The 20,030-nt window shown below is 38.7% G+C and overlaps 1 protein-coding gene across 2 annotated transcripts in view; it reads right to left on the bottom strand.

Annotated features, from left to right (window-relative positions):
* Window positions 1-19,478, bottom strand: part of LOC138173613 (membrane-associated transporter protein-like) — a 64,006-nt gene extending 44,528 nt beyond the window's left edge. For both annotated transcript variants that reach the window (XR_011171467.1, XM_069103656.1), the window contains exons 1-2: window positions 19,009-19,478; window positions 17,979-18,158 (exon numbers count right to left, since the gene is read on the bottom strand). Coding sequence is in view for 1 of the 2 variants with exons in the window: in XM_069103656.1 (XP_068959757.1) it covers window positions 17,979-18,158; window positions 19,009-19,393 (565 nt within the window). In the remaining variant the exon portion in view is untranslated. The remainder of the gene's footprint in view (window positions 1-17,978; window positions 18,159-19,008) is intronic.
* Between the last annotated feature and the right edge of the window lie 552 nt (window positions 19,479-20,030).

The following is a 20,030-nucleotide window of genomic DNA, read 5'->3' as shown; positions in this document are numbered from 1 at the left end:
GTAACTTCTCACTGTCTCCTCAGCTTGGTCAGAGCCAGGATGACAGGAAGAAGGCACTGTAGCCCTAGCCTGGACAGATGTAGAACTACAGAGAGAAGAATCTTAGTGAGGGTTTTTTTTTTTACCTTTTGCTCAAGTAAACTTCATTCAGGTGTTCACTCATTTAAAAAGTTCTTTGAAAATGAGAGCTTTGAACCTTCCAGTAAACGTGAGTGGGACCCTGGAAAAGATTCCATGGTGCCTGGTCCCCTTTTCTCAGTACTGGAGAATTTAAAATGTCATATCTGAGACATCTCTTTTTCAGATCTATGCATTTTCCCAATTTATCTTAGTACCAAATACTAACCAGAATGAATTCAATTTCCTGGATTTTTCCCAATTGGATAATTCCCAATGATTTTATATAGTTCTCTTTCTGTGACCCAGGAAAGGGTTAAGTGCTAGTCATATTCCAAAGTGTAGCTTTGAAGCCTGCCTCTCTTTGATCAGAGAAGTGACCCTTTTTCTCTTAGATGGATGTTAAGGGAGAAATTTCCCCTTTCTCTTTTTTTTTCTGTCTCTCTACCTCCAGAACTTGACCAGAGTCCAAGAAGTAGAAAAAGAGCCATTTTTTTTTATTTTGCCAACAACCTTTCTTTAAGAGACCATCAATCTTTCTAGCTTAGGTACAGTTTTTTGTTTTCTGACTGCCTGCATTTTGAATCTTACAAGGAGGCAGACTCAGATTTTTACACAGACATAGATACAGACAGATACAAACAGAAAGCACAGATAGCAATAACTTTTCTTGGTCTTCCAGATTATATAAAGACCAGGCAGTATTATAGTTTAGTAGTCCTGCAGGATGAAAGTTGGGACTGAAAGCCAGTAAGCCTAAGGAAATCCCCCCTATAGCCACATTCATCTCTTCAGTGGTGTCCCACTGAAGGATGAAGAATTGAGTTCATAAAGAACTCCCCTTGAGATTCCTAAGCAGAGCATCCTCTGTCTAGAGGGAATTTGCTAGCCACAAGGGCCCAAGCGGTTCAGTCAAGACTTCCTAGGTGCTTGAAGGATCTCCCAGCTAAGAGAAGGGAAAAAGAGAGGCTTACCTTTGGATTAGGGGGGGTTTGAATCAGAGACTTCTGCTCCATGTGGAGAGGGAGGTTGGAGTCAGAGACTCAGGCCTACCCAGGGACGCCAAAAAGCTGTTGAGGTGGGGGCTTTGCTCACCCAAAACTGTTACGGTTTTATAATGTGTTGTGGCAGAACTGTCTCAAAGAATTCAGAGTCAGACCACCTCCAATCCAAGTATAGGCATTTATTGAGACTGACTCCTCTCATGAAGTGGGCTAAGTTCCAAGAGGAAGCAGCAACTTTAGAGAAAGCAAGATGGATTTTTGTAGGGTAAAGATGCAATTACACAACAGAAATTTATATAGAATAAAGGAATATCATTAATATTAAAAAGGCAGGAGGGGTTTGTTAAGGGATTAGGTAATGGAGGAGGGGTCCCATCTATGGTTTGGTGGTTAAACATTCTGGTCATGCTGCCCTCCAACTTGCTAGCTATTGTGGGCCTGTCTGGTTAAGACAGATAGTTAGGTATTGTGGTCCTGTCTTGGGCTAGATGGATGATGTGATTGAATACAATAACACACTTGTTTCTGTGGGAATGGGTCTGGGAGCAGTGACTGACCAGGTAGAGGCAGTAGCTAGGTTCCCATCATATGGACACAGCTGCTGTTTCTGTGGGAACTAAGAGTTAAGGACACACCTGTTGTTCTAGTGAGCAGTGAGGCATATATGAAGAAGTTAGGACATTGGTGGGGGTGGGGGGGCAAGGTAAGTGCAGTGGGCCTTCTGTTAACTAGGGCCAGGCCTATAATGACGTTTGAATATTGGGACTACAGGCAGCCTTATTAGGATCCCATCGATCCCTCCATTACATTAAACCTTCATTGAGAGTAGTAGCAGTGGTTTGAACATATAAAGAACTATATTGGGAAGCCCCAAATTCTGGGTCTAGTTGCAGTTGTTTCATTAAGTAGTTGTGTGACCTTGAGCAAGTCACTGCCCATCCCTGAACCTTCATTTTATAGTTCATAAAATGTAGGAGATGGACCAGATGAATTCTCAGGTTCATTCCCAGCCTAAGATTCTGTGATTCTGTGATAAGACAGCCTCTAAAATCCACTCATGTTTTTCTTTTAGTAATTATATCTACTGCTTAGCATTAAATTCAATTCAACAAATATTTATTGAGAACCAAATATTTGCCCTGTAAATATACTGAAAGAAAACAGTCTTCTCACCATAGCTCCTATTCTTTAACTATCTCCACCCTGCTGGAAACTTGTACTACACCCCTGACTCCTCACCATTCCCTTTTATGGGTAACCTCCCCCCCTTTCATTTCCAATACCTTCTTCTGTGTCATTTTCCCTCCATTAGGATTTAAGCTCCCTGAGGGCAGAGATCGTCTTATTTGGTTATAATGATATACCCTGCAGTTAGTACAGGATCTTACACATATTAAGAGCATAATAAATGTGCAAAATAAATTTAAAAAATACTTATCTATTTATACATCTCTCTCTTTCTCTCTCTCTCTCTCTCTCTCTCTCTCTCTCTCTCTCTCTCTCTCGCTCTCGCTCTCGCTCTCTCTCTCGCTCTCATTCTCTGATCTACTTATCTCCATCAGGGAGTCAACATTCTTTGGAGTAAAATCAAGAGGTACAAGTACAAAACAAGCTGAAGACCAATACAACACCATCCATTATAAATAACTGATCAAGTGCCACAGTGCTCAAGGCCACTCCTGTCTCCTGTTGGCAGAAAGATGGTGGATTACATGCAGGGCTGTGCTGGTTTAACAACCGGCTCTCTGGGGAAAAATGTATACAGGACACACTTTTAAGTTTAATCTGTGTTATTGACATTTTCTTCATCCCTTTCTTAAGACTAAACAATCAATAAAACAGCAAGTCAAGCCCCAATTTATTCCTGATTTATTTGCTGATTTCTGTAGTATAAATGCTCAACTAAAAATTTAACAATTTTCAAGACTTGGGAGTTTTTATTTTAATCAACAAAGTATTAATTCATTGTTTGTTCAGGACCCTTCCTATCAGAAAAAGAATGTTTGACTTTAAGTAGCTGAACTCAAAGCACATTCGTATTTATGAAGCCATGAATCCCACAACCTCCCTCCAAGGTATATTGGCATGTGATGATAGCCATGTTTGAATGTCGAGACTGAAGTAGGCCACTGAGAGGGCCAAGGGCAGAATTTAGGCTTCCTGAGTGTCAGACCAATTCAATCCACTAGATTGAACTATTACTTGGAATTGAAAACAATAGTAGTTTACAGCCATATAATTTTTATAGTTAAGTAACTATTTTGATTTATTAACCAATGACTTTAATTTATTTATTAACTAACTTATTCCTCATTACTGACCCCCAAGATACATACTGCAAGAATTCTCAGCCCCATTTATACATAAGAGGTTATACTTAACCTTTTCAAGCCCTGATTTCCTCTTCTATCCTCTTTGTGGCCCCTATGGTATGCCTAGGGGTTTTATATGTGACAGGCTCAGGTTCATTGAGGCCTTTTCTCTGTACTCCTGTTTAATCCTCAAACAAAACACAGCTTTTCCTAAAGGATGGCTGTTATCCTGGCTGCAACCCAGCATTTATCAGATTTTCCTTTTCCTGTTTCTGCATGTAAATAGTCTTTATTTCCACTGCCAACTTCCATAGTCCCTTTATTGGTCAATGAAATCAGCTGTGATATCAACCTAAGTATGCAAAGAAAATCAGCTGTAGAGTTGATAACCTCAATCCATGGAGAAAAGTAAATAAAAAGGTCCAGTTTTCCCTTCCCTGGGAACCAGATTTTGTGACTTTCATGACACATTCCATCTGTCTAAATTTCCTCTGAGAAAAATTGTCACTAGCAGTGAGAACCAGGTTCAAAAGATCTCTAAGTAGGATTTCCAGTTTTCTAAATTTGAAGGGACTGGGGTTTTTCTATGTGTCTTTATTTTGCATATATTTTGCATATAGTTATGTGCACCTGATAGAATGTAAGCTCTTTGAAAGCAGAAATCGTTTCATTTTTGTCTTTGCATTCCCAGCACCTCACACATAGCAGGCACTGAATAAATGTTTCCTGAATGTATGGAACTGCCTACATATACCAAGTTCATAGTGTTATCTAGACCCAAATCTGTGAACGAGCAAAAAAGAATACTAGAGAGGAAGTTGGGAGACCTGAGCCATACCATAGCCCAGGCACCATCACTAAGAAGTTACATGATCTTGGCCAAATCACCACCTCTCTGGTTTTCCCCTTCCATGTCTGTAAAGTGTTGGGGTTGGATTCAATGATCTCTCAAGTCCTTCCAAGGTCAGATTCCACGTCTTTTAGTTTAGAATATTCATTGTTTGTATTTCAGAGGGAGAAGAGAAAGATGAGAGGAGAGGGAGAGGTGAGGGAGAAGAGAGACCAGTTCTGGGTGTGAAGATCCCAGAAATAATCTTTTAAGCCCTCATGCACTGTCTTGCCGTGGAAATGACATTGAAAGCATGAGCCCTGAGTTTTACAGCATAATCCAAAGACTATGCTTTGAAGTCATCCAGGGCTATTCAACAATAAAGAAGTGCCCTCTTTCTTTGAAAATTACCCTTGAATTGGAATTTTGAAATTATAATCTCCAATTCTCTGGTATCAGTGAACAGGATTAAAGTCTCCTGTGATAGATGGTATTCCATGGATTTCCAAGAAAAATGCAAAAACATCCTTTCCTCTCCACCTCCCAAATTAACTCAAAACTGCTCCCCCCCCCAAAAAAAAAAACGGAGTGGAGGAAATGCTGGACAAATTACCATGCTACTTTCATTGTGTTATAGAGAAACATCAGAGTCAAATATTAATTATCACTGCCATTTACATAACTCTTTAATGTTCTCAAAACCCTTTCTAGGTGTTATCTCATTTGATCCTCATAACTACACTGTAATATGTCTAACAACCCTCCCTCCACAGGAAAAAAAAAATAGAAGCAAAGGATGCTGGTCCCTTCTTCCTTCAGAAGATATCTGTTCTTCATTGAAGAAGAGCAAACTCAGACGACCCCCCTTAGCTTTTGGGTATACCATTTATCTTAAGAGATCAGAAAGTTTCTTTATTTAACCTTCATTTAATCTCTATCACAGTGCAATTAGCTCTAGCTGTTCGGCAAGAATTTATAAAATAAAGTCAAACCCAAGTAATACAAAGCAAACAGATATACATTAAAGTGCATATGTTTGTCCAGGATAATATATGCCTGAAAAGGTTCTGCCTTACAATCAATCCATCTCTATACAAGCTGTTAAATTTATATTCCTAAAGCAACAGGTTTGAACAAGTCACTTCCTTGCTCAAGAGGCTCCGAGTGGTTCACTCTTGCTGGATAAATTACAAACTCCTCTGCTTGACATTTTAAAAGTTTTACAATCTGGATTCAATCTATATTTCTAGGTTTATTACACATTACTCCCCCATCAAGCACCCTATATTCTAGCCTATTCCATCTTATACTGTCCACCATGCTTCAGATGCTCTCCTCTGTCTCTCTGTTTCTCTTTCTCTATCTGTCTCTGTCTCTTATCCCTGCTTCTCTCTCTCTCTCTCTCTCTCTCTCTCTCTCTCTCTCTCTCTCTCTGTGTGTCTCTGTTTCTCTGTATGTCTCTCTCTGTCTCTCTTGTCTCAGCTCAAGAGCAATTTCCAATATGAGGCCCTTCCTATTCCCTTTAATTATTAATGTTCTCACTGCCCACATCAAAATTACTTTGTGTGTATTTCTATTTACTTATATGTATACCTATTATTTAGCCCCAGCAGTAAACTGGGGGTTTACTTGAGGGTCAGGATTCCCTTCACTTTTGTCTTCACATTCTGGGCAAAGTGTCTTAGACACACAGTACATGTTTAATTAATGATTGAATTGAATTGGATATAATAGGTACTCATGTCATCTGCCTAATGAAATAAATAGTGAGAAGGCATATATTGCACGTATTCTCCTGATTGGTCCTGGTTTTTTCCCCCCAGAAGTCATTTTTCTAACTTAAGTATTTGCATAATATTGGTATTCTTAGTTGAGTAGGAGACCATGAACTTTGGGGGTATTTTAATTATCCTACATCGTATATTAAGCTTTTCGAAGGTAAATGAGGCTTTTTTGGAAAAGAAAAATATTTTAGTTCATATTTAATGGTTTTTCACATCTTCAACTAAATTGAGATGAACTCAAAGATGCCTCAAGTGCTATGTGTTGAAACTTGGTTTAAGCTATCAACTGGCACTACATATATTATTGTGAAATAATGTTAATTTGTTTAATTTTTCAGCTTGTATTGACTGGTATATCAGCACCAGAAAATTTTTATTTATTGCTACAGTTTCAGGTTATTTATATTTGATGTTTTGAAATGATACCTGAAAGCAAAGAAGAAGAAAGATGAAGAAGGAGGAGGAGGAGGAGAAGAAGAAAATGAAAAAGGTGAAGAAGAAAATGAAGAACAAGAATAAGAAAAAGAAGGAGGAGGAGGAGGAAAATGAGGCTTGCTTTCCCTGTTGCTTTAATTTAGGATTTAAAAAAGACTGTTTCTTTGTTCTGAGTAGCGCTGGTTCCAGGGTAGTATGTGACTGCCTTTGTTTTGGTTTCCTTCTAATCAATAAGATTGACAGAAGCTTTCATTTTGCATTGGAGCCATACATTTCATCAAGAGTTGAAATTGCTTATTATTGTGCATGTCTAACACTGCAAAAAAAAAACTACTTTTAATGCTCATGATGGCCCTGGGAATGTGAAAAGTAAGGTGTTATAGAAGAAAGAACAGTAGACCAGGAATCAGAGAATCAGAGTTCAAGTACTTGCTTTCCTTCTGTCTAGGTGACCACTAGACAATAAAATAACTGCCTCCTCCATCTCAAGTTGGCAAGGAGGTAATGTGGCAAAGTTGATGGAGGGCTGCCTCTATCAAACAGGAAAACTGTTTTCAAGACCTATTTCTGACCTACACTTGCTTTATGACCCTGAGGAAGTCAGTGAACTTTTCAGTATTGGCCATCAACTCTCTAAGACTTTAAATTAGAAAGCAGTCACCCATCTATATTGGTGAAGGGAAATTTGTCACCCAGAGTTCCTTACAACCAATGGAACCAAAGGACTAGTCCTCAACGTACAAGGTTATTGTACTGGGTGCTAAGGGACATAGACATGAAAAACAAGTTTACAATTGAACATCTGGATTCTAGTCCTTGTTCTTACCATGCAAACTTACTGCATGACCTTAGGCAAGTCTCTCTGGCCTCCGTTTTCTTATTTATAAAATGAAGAACAACAGACCAGATGATCTCAAGTTTCCATCCAGCTCCAAAGTCCTGTGATAGAAGCATTGTAGGTCATTTGAGTAAGAAAAGAATGAAAGCTTGAAGAGATTAAAACATCATGCCCTGGGTCACTCAGAAAAGAAACAAGACTGGGAGGTCTTTTTTTTCTTTTCTTTTTTGGGGGGTTTCTTCTCTACCCACATCCTCTTAGAGCTGCCCCAGAGTAGGGAAAGTAAAAATTAATACTCTCTGAAAAGACTTGAAACAGAAGTCGATTGTAAAATGAAAGCACCCACAAAACAGAAAGAATTATTCAACTTGCTATGAAAGATTAAAGAGTCTCTTTTTCACTTACATGTCTAGTCTGCTCAAAGCAGCCCATCTCTAGACCTCAGGTCTAAGGCTCTTTTTAAAAATTCTTATTTATTTCTTAGTTTAAAATTTTATTACATTTCTAATACTTGGATTCCAAAATATGAATATATAGAATGTTAGAATTAGAATAGATCTTACAATTTATCAAGTCCAATCTGTTCATTTTAAAGATTGGAAAACTGAGACCAAGGGGTTAAATGACATAGCAAACGTCACAAAGTCTGCAGATGTCAGATCATAAACTCTTTAAGGCTTTTTTATCTCTCTGTACTCAACACCTACCATATTACTTTGCATATAGCAGGCACTTAATGTTGAATTGAATTAATAACAGGGAAGTGTCCGGGCCTCGGGAATGCAGGCAATAGGCAAGAATTAAAGAAATCCATGGATACTTAGCAAAAGCTATGACTAACACAGAACTGCATATGTTACCAACGTAAGAAAGCCTACAGATAGGCAGCATCAGAGGTGTATGTGTATATATATATATATATATATATATATATGTATGTATGTATGTATGTATGTATAGCTAGAAAATGAGAGCCAGAATACTTCCATTCAATGTGATGAGGTATGGAACTGGAGTAGGGAGTGGCAGCTCCTAAGAATGCAGTTCTTGCCATACCACACAGTAACTCTCTCACTGGATGCTTAGATGCCTGCCTGTGATCTCTGTCTCTGGCTGTTTGTCTGTCTATATGTCCTTCTGTCTCTCTGTGTATGTCTCTAGGCATGTGTATCTCTGTCTCTCTATTGTCTGTTTCTCTTTCTCTCTATCTCTGTCCCTCTCTGTGTCCCTTTCCCTTTCTGTCTACATCTCTATTTCTGTCTCTATTTCTCTGAATCTCTCTCTGTGTCTCTCTCTGTATCTCTTTGTGTGTCTGTCTGTTTTATGTCTCTCTGTGTATGTGTCTTCCTGTCTCTCTCTTTGTGTCTCTCTCTATGTGTATCTCTCTCTATTTCTCTCCCTCCTTTTCTCTCTCACTCTTTCTCATGGTTTCTCTCTCCTCACCCCAATTTGCAATGCTTGGACTCCCTCTAACTATGATTGTATAGTAGACATGATTTTTGCCAAGTATGTGTATGTTTACTTCCTGTTGGAGATGGGCATTCCAGACTCTCTTAAGTACATCTCAGTTACCAGCTATGACAAAATCATGCTGACAACATTGAAATTTAAACTACAAATTATATATAAATATATATATATATATATATGTACGTATGTGTGTGTATGAAACAAGTAGGATTAAGAGTCAGCTTCTTGAGTCATTCCTCATTTTCTCTCCCCCTCTCCCAAATATAAGGTTCAGGGGAAGAAGGCAGGAAGGTACATGTGCTTATGGGAATGGGATTTACACTCCCATAATGCCACAGGACAAGGAATAGATACAAAGGAGAGAGGCAAAGCCTTCTGAAGGACAGCCCAGATTGCTGGATAGACCATGAAAAAGACACAAAAGCTTCTGGAAGATGGAAGCAGAAGCAATGGCTGCTGGGTAAAAAGTCCCATTGCTACACGAGTAATGAAGTTTACATCACTAAGGGTGATGTGGTGAAGCAATTATGGGGAAGGGCTAAGGGTAAAATGGAAGGCATGCCCACACACAATCCTCCCCACCCCCAGGGAAAGGGAAAAAAAGGAGGATGAAGGACAGAGGAGACAAAGAACTTATGTCTGCCATGGGCCAGGTCTTGCAATACACTCAGGCTACCTTTCCCTTTCAGTGTTATGAGTCTTTTGTGGGGACCATTTGTGGGGGATGTGTCATGAGAAATGGCCCTTATTTGTAAATGAGTTAAATAATGGTTCCCTTGCTATAGGGGTTGGAAACTAGTCCTTGATCACATCATTACTTTGCTGGATAAATATGTTCTGTTTAAATATGTGTTGTTAGCCTAATACCTTCAGGAGTAGAATTGTAGCCCCTTGAGGGGAAGTTAAAATGATGCAGATCTGATAGTCCCAGAGAGAAGATTCTAGGTGAGGGACATGATCTATAAAGGTTATTAAGTTACTAGGAAATCCTCAAGATTGAATGTCTGGGTAAGCTCAGAGCTTCAATTCTGGATGAGGAGTTAGAAAAGTACAAAAAAGTAAAAGGCAGTGGAGCATAGATTCTAAAATCTAATCTAATGAGTTGGTTTTGACCCTCCAGAGATATATCCAGAGAACAACTCTTTCTAAAACATTACACATGAAAATAAATCTTTCATCAGCTCAGATGGAACTCAGGAAGGCAAATATATGAAATCATTGATCTTTATTATTCCCCTGAGGTATAGGGTCTATTAATTTTTCAGTCAAACTTAGCTCAGTTAGTTAGCTTAATTGAATATAGCAAGGTACTAATGACAGTAAGGTCACAGAGGCAACAACGAAGAGATGGGTTTAAATGGAAACATGAATAGCATTAATTAAGAGAGAGGGGACCTTCCCAATAATCCTTGTTGTTTGGTCAAATTATTTGTGACCCCATTTAGGGTTTTGTCATTTCCTTTTCCAGCTCATTTTATAAATGAGGAAACTGAGGCAATCAGGGTTAAGTGACTTGCTCAGGGTTACACAGCTAGTAAGCCAGATGTGAACTCCATCTAGCTGCCCCTTCCAACAGGCAGTGATGACCAAATAATTTCATTCTGTTCAACAGTTACAGACTGGATCCCTCCCTAACCCTGGCCAGACATCTTATAAATTAATCACAAAGCAGAAGGACAAGGATTAATGAGTACAAATTCCCCCCTGACATTGGAAAAATAACTCCTGGTACCAACTATACTCATATTGTGTTATGAGTGTCAGTCAGGACTCAGAAGACAATGCTACAAGCAAGAGAATTACCTATTCAGAATGGGATGTGAATTATTCAAAATTTCCACATGCTTTTAAAAAGTACAGACATGTATATGCTTGGGAACATTTGTGCCAGGGATGTGATCACTTCAACCTGGAAAGCATTTAGAATTGCTAGGGTAAGACTTTAATGTTAAAAGAAGAACTAAGAAGTCACATTTACTCCAATGTCTTATTTTTTAAATGAATGTTTTCTTGATGAATTAGTGAAAATCAAAGCAATGATGAATACTAGATATGCATTTGTAACCTCCCCCATATGTGTGTGTAAATGTGTGTGTGTGTGTATTTCAAACAGGATGCTCTGGAGAGGCAGTGTACTGTTTTAGAGATGACTGGATTTGGAGGTCAGAGGATCTAGTTTGGAATTGCAGTTCTATTATTTACTAGTTGTGTGACCTCAAGCAAATGACTTCTACTTTCTGGGTCTCTTTCTCTACCTTTAAAATTCAGGGGTTGGATTTATTGCTAAGGTCTCTTCCAGATCTAAAGCCAATGAAACATGATTTCAAATCCATTTTTCTTTTGTTTTTAAAATAGAATTTATATAGACTCGAAGGCCAGAACATAATAATAGTTTAGAGTTGAATGACTGTTTAATTTTTTTTTAGGTTGCTCATCTATGCCTCCACCAAAGTCCTACTTGTATGTTTTATGGCATGGAAGTGACTCAGGATAATCTCTGCCAGCAGAGCCCAAGTTCTGGCAGGTTCTACCAAGCTGGAGAAGCTTAGAACATGGGCCCAGTGTCTGTAATTAAAGGATTCATTTAGGTAAGTTCTGAGAGGATCATCATTAAGCAGGACAAAGGGTGAAGAATTTCTTAGCTATAAAAACTCATGGAGATCGTGAACTAAAGGACAGGGTAGGGTATAGTCTTTAAGGCAGCTAGGTGACGTAGCGGATAGACTGTGGGGCCTGAAGTCAGGAAGACTAATCTTTCTGAGTTCAAATCTAGCCTGACTCTTACCAGCTGTGTGACCCTGGGCAGGTCATTTAACCCTGTTTGCCTCAGTTTCCTCATCTGTAAAATGAGCTGGAGAAGGAAATGGCAAACCACTCCAGTATCTTTGCCAAGAAAGCCCCAAATGGGGTCATGAAGAGTAGGACACAACTGAAGTGACTGAACAACAACAAGGTTGTCATCTGCATCTATGGAGAGTTTACCCACAACACTGAAATCCTGGATCCTTGAGGTGTTGAGGCAACTCCATCTATGACAGATGGGCTAATCTTTGTCGGTGTTCAGGATGGTCACAGAATCATCTGTGAATGGATTTCAAGCTTGAAGGACTTTCAAAGGCCATCAATCAACCAATTAATCAACAAGTGGATATCATAGGTCTTGTGCATAGTATGGGTCAGTCATTGTGCTTGGTGGTTAGTATACAAAATAATCCCTACCTTCAAGGACCTTGCAGAGCAGCCAGGGAAGCATACATTTATAGGTATATGAAATACATATATATGTATATGACATATTTACATATATTTCATGCATATAAGTACTTCATGTTATGCGCACATATGCAAGTCTATATGTGTAGATGTGCATAAAGAGATGTACTCATACATATATACAAACATATACCTATGTTTAGATAGACAGATATGGGAAGGAAAGCACTAGTCACTAGAGGGATGAGAAAAGACCTCTTACAGAAGATGTTGCTTGGGCTGAGACTTAAAAGAATTTAGAGATGCAAAGAGGTGGAGGAGAGAAGAGAATATATTCCAAGCCTAGGGGAGAGTCACTGCAAAGGTATGGAGACAGAATTCCTTGTACAGATAATAGCAAGACCATTTTGGCCATGCACTGTGCATAATAAGACTAAAAATGCATATTGGGGCTAGGTTGCAAAAGGCTTTCCAGTCTTTCTCCACTATACTCCTGTCCATGCACTCTACAATTCAGCTAGTAACTAGCAAATAGTAACTATTTGCTTAATAAAGGCTTAGTGAAGAGTTAAGGTCCTTGTGACAAAGGTCTCCCCAGTCAATTCCAGGGAGGACTTTATCATTTTTATAGATTTACTTTATAGATTTTATAGAAGAGAAATCTGATCTAAAAAGTAATTTTCCCAAAGCCAAGCGCATAGTAAATAAAGAGTTGAAATGTGATCCCAGGTCTTCTTGAGTCCAAAGCCATTGCTTTTTCCACTATACAACCCCTCTCATCCCCCGCCCCACTCCCTGGGGGTGGTCAAACCATGCAGTCACCCATCTTTGACATGTTATACCTAGTCTACTATTTGCCTCTTATGGTATTTTTTATAAGCTTCTCTTAAGGCTAGAGGTGGCTTCCAGCTAAGTAACCCAGTTAAAACTGGGGTGATAGAAAAGCACTCCTGAATCTAGTTAACAAATTAAAGGACTTCTAGGAGACAGTATGGATTTTTACTATTTGAATCAAATTGTGTTAAGGCTTTTTCTAATCAATCGCCTCTTTTGAGTAAGTGTAGATCTGAAGGACAAGAATGGACCACCAGAGAATTCAAATCCAATTCCAGCCCCGCCTTAATGTGCACACACACACACACACACACACACACACACACACACACACACTTATTCCCTTTTCTTCCTTTCCTCCCTCCTTCCTTTCTTCCTTCCTCCTCCTCCTCCTCCTCTTCCTGTTACTACTACATATTATTTATACTGTGCTTAAGGTTTGTAAAGTGCTTTACATACATTTTCATGTGATCTTCATAACTCTGTGACATAGGTGCTATTATTATCCCCGGCTGAGGCTCATAAAGGTTAAATTATTTTCTTCTTAAAACATACAAAAACATAACAGGCCTAGAGATGTGGCCTCTGCCCAAGATCATGTAAGAACAAAAAATGTCTTTTGTCTATGGTACTCTGGGAAGGTGATTGAGATTGGCAAAACCTGAAGACCGGGACTAGACCATTCACATTCTCACATGCAAAAGTAATACTCCTGAACCATTACCAATAAAATGAGAGCCTTATGTTGTTCGTTCATTTGTAGGTTTGTTTGTTTGTTTTGGGGGGGGGGGGATGAAGGAAGGTAGAAATGAGTTTACACTGAGTTACCTATACTGTCTGGTCTTCTTTGATTGTATTTTATTTTCTGAACTGGGGCATGTATTTGTTTGTTTGTTTTTTAATGTTCTTTTTTATTGTAAACTTTTTTATTTTAAATATTTAATTACAGTTAAAAACAATTTTTAACATTTAAAAAAATTGAGTTCCAAATTCTTTTTCCCTCTCCTTTCCTCCCCTTTCAAGCTGAGTCATAATTTTTATTTTAATTTTTTTTTGTGGGAGCCCATTGCTTACTTTTTAAATTTTCCCATCTTCATTTTCTCAGCCCTTCAGTGAATGCCATCCTCTGAGTTTGGGACATTTTAATAAATCTCCCATGAAATGAAGACATCTGCCTACCATGTGTCCAGATGACGTCTACAAAAAAGATTTTTGAACGCTAAGTTTTGACAATAACATGGCAGCATGATTTAATATAATGGGCAAATTTCTAACTTTTTTTTTTTTTGCTTTTTGGAGGGTGGAGGGCAGGGCAATTGGGGTTAAGTGACTTGCCCAAGGTCACAGGGCTAGTAAATGTTAAGTGCCTGAGGTTGGTTTTGAACTCAGGTTCTCCTGACTCCAGGGCTAGTGCTCTATTCACTGCGCCACCTAGCCACCCCAAATTTCTACTTTAAAGTTAAGAAGGATCTATGATTTTATATTTATCAAAAATCTAAAGAAACATTTTAGCAGCCTATTTTATCAAGGATATTATTTTTATAGCCTCTTTTAAGAACCAAAGGGAATAGGTTTGTGGGTGATTGACAAAATCATATTAAATGTATACTTTGCAGGTAGTACCTTTGTTATATTTTTCTTTGCATGCTTTTCAAAATCCAGGTAAGCAGGCATTCAATGACTATGGTTATGGACTACAAAAACACTTTCTTTGGAGTGGCACTTATATTCATATTGCATAGTACTTTGTATCTGCAAATGGCTTACAAAAATAAATTGAAATGCCTATTAATTTAAAAAAACAAAGCAAGAAAATTTGATATCAGTTATATATGTGCACTAATGCAAAATGTATTTCCATATTAATCATGTTGTGAAAGAAAACAGCCTGGAAAAGTTTTTTTTTTTTTTATTAAGGAAGTAAAAGAAACAGTATGCTTCGATCTACACTCAAACTCCATCATTTCTTTCACTAGAGGTAGATAGCATTTTTCATCATATGTCCTTTGGAATTGTCTTGGATCATTGTAATCCTGAGAATAGCCAAGTCATTCATAGTCCTGGTTCAGCTCACTTCATTTGCATCAGTTCACATAGCTCTTGTGAGGTATGTATTTGTAAAAGAACTCTAATCAAACTGAAATCCACATTTTCCTAACTTTTCTCCCTTTTGTGTGTTGTCTTCTTCTATTGGTTATAAGTTTTTTGAGGGGAGGGACTGTCTTTTTTGCTTATATTTCTGCCTTGACACAGTGCCTGACGAGTATTAAACACTTAATAAATGCTCTATCTTTCTATATATAACTGACCAAGATACGTTCAATGTCTACAAAGTTAACTAAGTGAAAATATTATTATACTTGAATGGGGATTATACTATCTTATTATGTGAGGAGCCAAAAAATAATTTATTAGAAACTGCAAAAGGGCACATACTATTGTGCTTCACATGGCACAGAGGGAGCTTTGGGTCTTCAAAGGATTTGTTAGCAATGCACAAACTCTAACATTCTATAATGCTGGAAAGGTCTCAAGTACAGTGCCAGCAACAGACTCTCTATCTGGTACTAATGTCCAATCTAGCTAAGTACAGAGAGGCTGGACACTTTGGTCATGACAACCAATAAAGCAAAGTACAAAATGACCATTTCTAAAAGTCCACTTTCTGTTTCTGCAGGGACAGTGGCAAAGTGGTTGCTAAAACAGTAAAGGGTGGGGCAACTAGGTGGTAAAATGGATAAAGCATGGATAAAAAATGGATAAAGTCTTCAGACCACATATAAACATGTACTTAATGGCTATTACTCTAAATATGAGAACATGTAGTGGACCTACTCATTGCTGAAATTAAATCAGATCAGTATTGACATTCTCAGTTTTATGCTGAGAAACAGAAACCAGAAGACAAAATTTAAGTTGCAGCTAACTGTAAGGATGGCTTGTGGGTTTTTCTTTGAGAAGCAAATAAAAGTAGTTGTAGAAGTTGGTTTTATTATGCGTACAAATGCAACAAGAAACATCATTTCATGGGGCATTTAATCGACATATTGTAATACTTGTAATACACCTCCTGGATGGTGAGGAATTTAAGATGCACAATGAGACATACATTTGTGTACCTAACCAATACGGGAATTGCTTTGCTTGTCTATGTATATTTGTTATGAGGATTATCATTTTCTTTCTTCTTCTCTTTTTTTTTTTTTGTCCAGTTGGGGTAGGGAATAGGGGAGGAGATGATAAATAGATGTTAATTGAAAAAGAAAAGAAATGAAAAAGAAAAAAACTATCTGAATTCATTGTTTTTCCTTGTCTCTCTTCTTAACCCCTTTCAGTCTGGCTTCAGACTGAAACTGCTCTCTTTAAGGTTATAAGGGATGTCTTTCTTTATTGTTAAATCCAATGACCTTTTCTCAGTTCTCATCCTTCTTCATCTTTCTTCAATGTTTGATTTTGCTGACCACTCCCTCCTTCTGGAGACTGTCTCTCTTCTCATTTTTATACTCTTAGTCTCCTTTCTGGATCATCTTTCTCTTTCTGGCCCCTAGGCATGGGTTTATCAAGCTTCTACCCCAAGAAATCTCCTCCCATTTCTCTCTACACCTCTCATGCTCCAAAGGGCTTAATTATTTTCCCTTTGCAGATCAGGCAAAAGACCTGGAGGCTAGGCCCAGGGACATCATGGTCAGCTCCCTTTGCAATCTCCTTCTCCCCCAGCATCCTAGGGCAAAGCTCTGAATTACTGATGACTTTTTGATCACCAGATTAGCCCCCAGGGCATTAAATTTTTAGTTAATTTTAAAATGGTCAACTAAAATATGATAATTTGTGTCTGTAGAAGGAGTACTCATACAAATGAAATCACAGAGCAGTTCATTTCATCAATCATTTTAGGATTTATTTAGTTCCTTATTGGAGCAGTGAATACAGTGCTTAGCTTGGAGTCAGAAAGATTTATGTTCCTGAGTTCAAATATGACCGCAGACACTTACTATCTATGTGACCCTGGGCAAGTCACTTAACTCTATCTGCCTCAGTTCCCTCATCTGTAAAATGAGCTGAAGAAGGAAATGGCAAACCACTCCTGTACATTTGCCAAGAAAACCCCAAGTGGAGTCACAGAGAGTTGGACATGAGGACCAAACAACAAAATAGTGTGATTTGACCATGCCATGTGAGAATGTCATAAATCAGCACAGTGACTGGAACAAAGCAGCCACTTCATAAACATTTGTTTAATTGAATTAAATCGTCTCAATTAGGCTATAAATTTTTTGTAGGCTTGAACTGTCTTTTGCTTCTGCCCAGATCCCTCTAGACCTGCTCACTTTTACTACCCCCACCCCATCCCCATACAGCAAAGCCCTTCGATAAATGCTTCTTGATCATTATTACCATTGGTACATTTTCCCCAGCCAGCAGAGGCTGGTAAAAAAAAAAAAATATATATATATATATATATATATATATATATATATATATATATATATTATCAAAGAATCAGTATGTACTGGAATTCTTGTCAATGTTTTAATATCTTCCCAGGTTATAGGCCTTGAAGATGAAACTGAACATGACCTTACAAAATGCTTTTTGCTTCCCCGTCCCTAATTACTGTCCAGTAAAAAAGCAGTATTACTGAAATGAGCGAGGTGACTGGTATCTTTTACGTACAGTTTAGTTCCATTTCCCATGACCCACTGAGCAGGGTAGGAGAGGAAGCTAACACCCACCTCCCAGAAGGAAGGGGAACAGCCCTGGCTTTCAAAAAGGCAGGTGATATGCCTGTATTCTCCTTAGCATATGGAATTTTTGCATGCCCTTCATCCAATAGGAATCTGAAAACATTGTATCTTTACATAACACATGTAAAAAGCAGAATGCTTTTTATTCACATTGGAAATGTGTAGGTCTCCTTCCGGAAAACCTGACAGCCACAGTCACAAGCTGACCTCAAGAAAAATGGACAAGGCCCTCGTGATAGCAGCACCAAATCAACTGATCTATTCATTCAAAAAGACTATCCAAGTCAAGAAAGAAAATTGCAACCACTCTTTATCTTCCTCCCCCACAAAATTCCTCTCCTTCATGGGATAACAAAAGAAAAAGAAAAAAAAAAAGCAAAGCACTTCCATCCCATACCTGTGAAGAGTGCGTGGCAGTGGAGACCCCTCTCTTTGTCCTGATGGGAGCAAACATCAAACAAATAGGCTTTGATGGGGCCGTCAATAAAATCAGCCGCAAAATCAAAGAGTGCTACTCCCAGCATGGTGATGGTTACTGCCCAGGTAGTGAGTTTTTTGCTTGGCTTAGGAATCAGAGCTGAAAAAGAAATAAGAGTATCTCTCCAACTAATCCCTTTCAGTAAAGGATGTTTTGCACACAGACCAGCTAGGGGTGCCATGACTTTGTTTTCATTTAAAATACACATGTAGGCATCCTGTCTTCCATTTCCCTGTCATCCAGTCAAAAAGAGTAGCCACATGGAATATGTCCTGTTTTTAAGCTTTTCAATCCCTTCTTTATGAAACTTTCTACCCTCTACTGAGTCTCAGTAATGCCAACTAGGAATTATATGATCTGGGTCAAGGCTGTGCTATTTTGGGTGGTCATCTGTTCCCCTTTAGAGTGAGTTGGGTAGAGTACACCCATAAGCTTCCTTCCAATTTTAACATTGTATGAAATATTTCATAAAGTATGTCTCAAACTGCATGTTAATAATTGGGGCAAAGGAGATACACCTATTGCAGAAGTTTGATTTTACAAAAATCTCCCCTTGGATTGACATACCGATACTGTGCTAGCGTTGTCTTGTCTCCAAATTAAATGATAATCACTATTAACTTTGTGTCCATAATGGTTGGTCAAAAATATGTATTCTATTCAGTCGGTTTGATGTGTAGAGATAAAAACAAAATAGGCTTAGAGGAAAACTCATTTGATAATTCTATTTAGGATTCATCCATATAATTTTCTAAATGGAAACTTCCTGATGTATTAAACAATATCCAGAGCTTTCAAAACCCTAGAACTTGTCACTCCAAACAAGTTTCTTCATAGCCTGGTGGATGTGATCTGTTCTGATCCAAGGCCCATTTAAATCCCACATAAAACAGTTGTGGCCATTTCACAATAATTATTTTTGCCTGGTTAGATTATAGCATTCACTTACCTGAAACAACAGCATCCCCATTGAGGTATAATGCCATACCCAGCAGCATCATGATGCCCAGCGTCAAGATGTAGGGTCTCCGTTTGCCCCATCTGGACTTACAGTGGTCGCTGGCTGATCCCACTACTGGCTGCAGCATGAATCCTAGGATGGGACTGATGAGCCATACCACACTGTATAGACGTCTGGGCAGGCCCACACTGAGTAGCACTGGGGTCACATAAGCAGCTTCCACAGCATAGCAAAATTCCCTGCCAAACATAGCCACGCTATGCATGACAAGTCGGCCGGTAGACCTTCTAGGGGGTTCAGTCTGGTCAAAGAGGCCAAACTTGGCGAGGGACATGTCCTTCTGAATCCCATTCTGCCCACTGCTGCAACTCATGCCTGTTGAATAAAGTACCTCCCTACGATACCACCACCTCCTGGGAGTAGCTCAAAGTTTTGCACAGCGGACTCTTTTTGACATGGATCCTGGCTAGCTAGGAAGTAGGAGGAGGAGATGCTCAGGATGGGGGAAGGGCTCAAATTCTTTCATGCCTCCAAGGTCACAAGTTATGATCAAGGAAGAAGGGAGGGAGAGTGGGGAAGCATGACGGAGATTAGCAGCAACGAGCTCCTTCTGTCTCCTTGGAGTTTTTTTTAACAGTCTGAGAAAGGTTTTCTTTTAATTTCTCTACAGTCATTTCCCAACTTAAAAAAAGAAAAATGTTACTCAAAACGCCTAAATCTCCCCTGCCCCCACCCCCAAATTTCTGCTTATGCTGTCTTTGTGCTTAAGGGCCAAACAGTGGATTAGTTTTCCCAACTATAGGCTTCAAAGTTACAGTCACTAAATTGGCTAAATGTTGGGGAAACATTGGAAAGCTGGTTTCTCAAGTACTTTCCCTTTCTAACAACAAAGGTCAATGTAGTTAATTAGCGATCAGAATGAACTAGATGTGCTCCCTAAAGGCAATAACCTTCTCCTATAATCCTCATGACAACCTTTGAATTATGGCTGGAGAACTAAACTTTCATGT

Source organism: Petaurus breviceps, unplaced genomic scaffold, assembly GCF_028583685.1.
Source record: "Petaurus breviceps papuanus isolate PSGF00001 unplaced genomic scaffold, PetGlider_PUasm1.0 129, whole genome shotgun sequence".
In the NCBI taxonomy this organism is placed as follows: domain Eukaryota; kingdom Metazoa; phylum Chordata; class Mammalia; order Diprotodontia; family Petauridae; genus Petaurus; species Petaurus breviceps.
The sequence above is the reverse complement of the archived record's forward strand: the minus strand, read 5'-3'. Positions and strand labels throughout refer to the sequence as shown.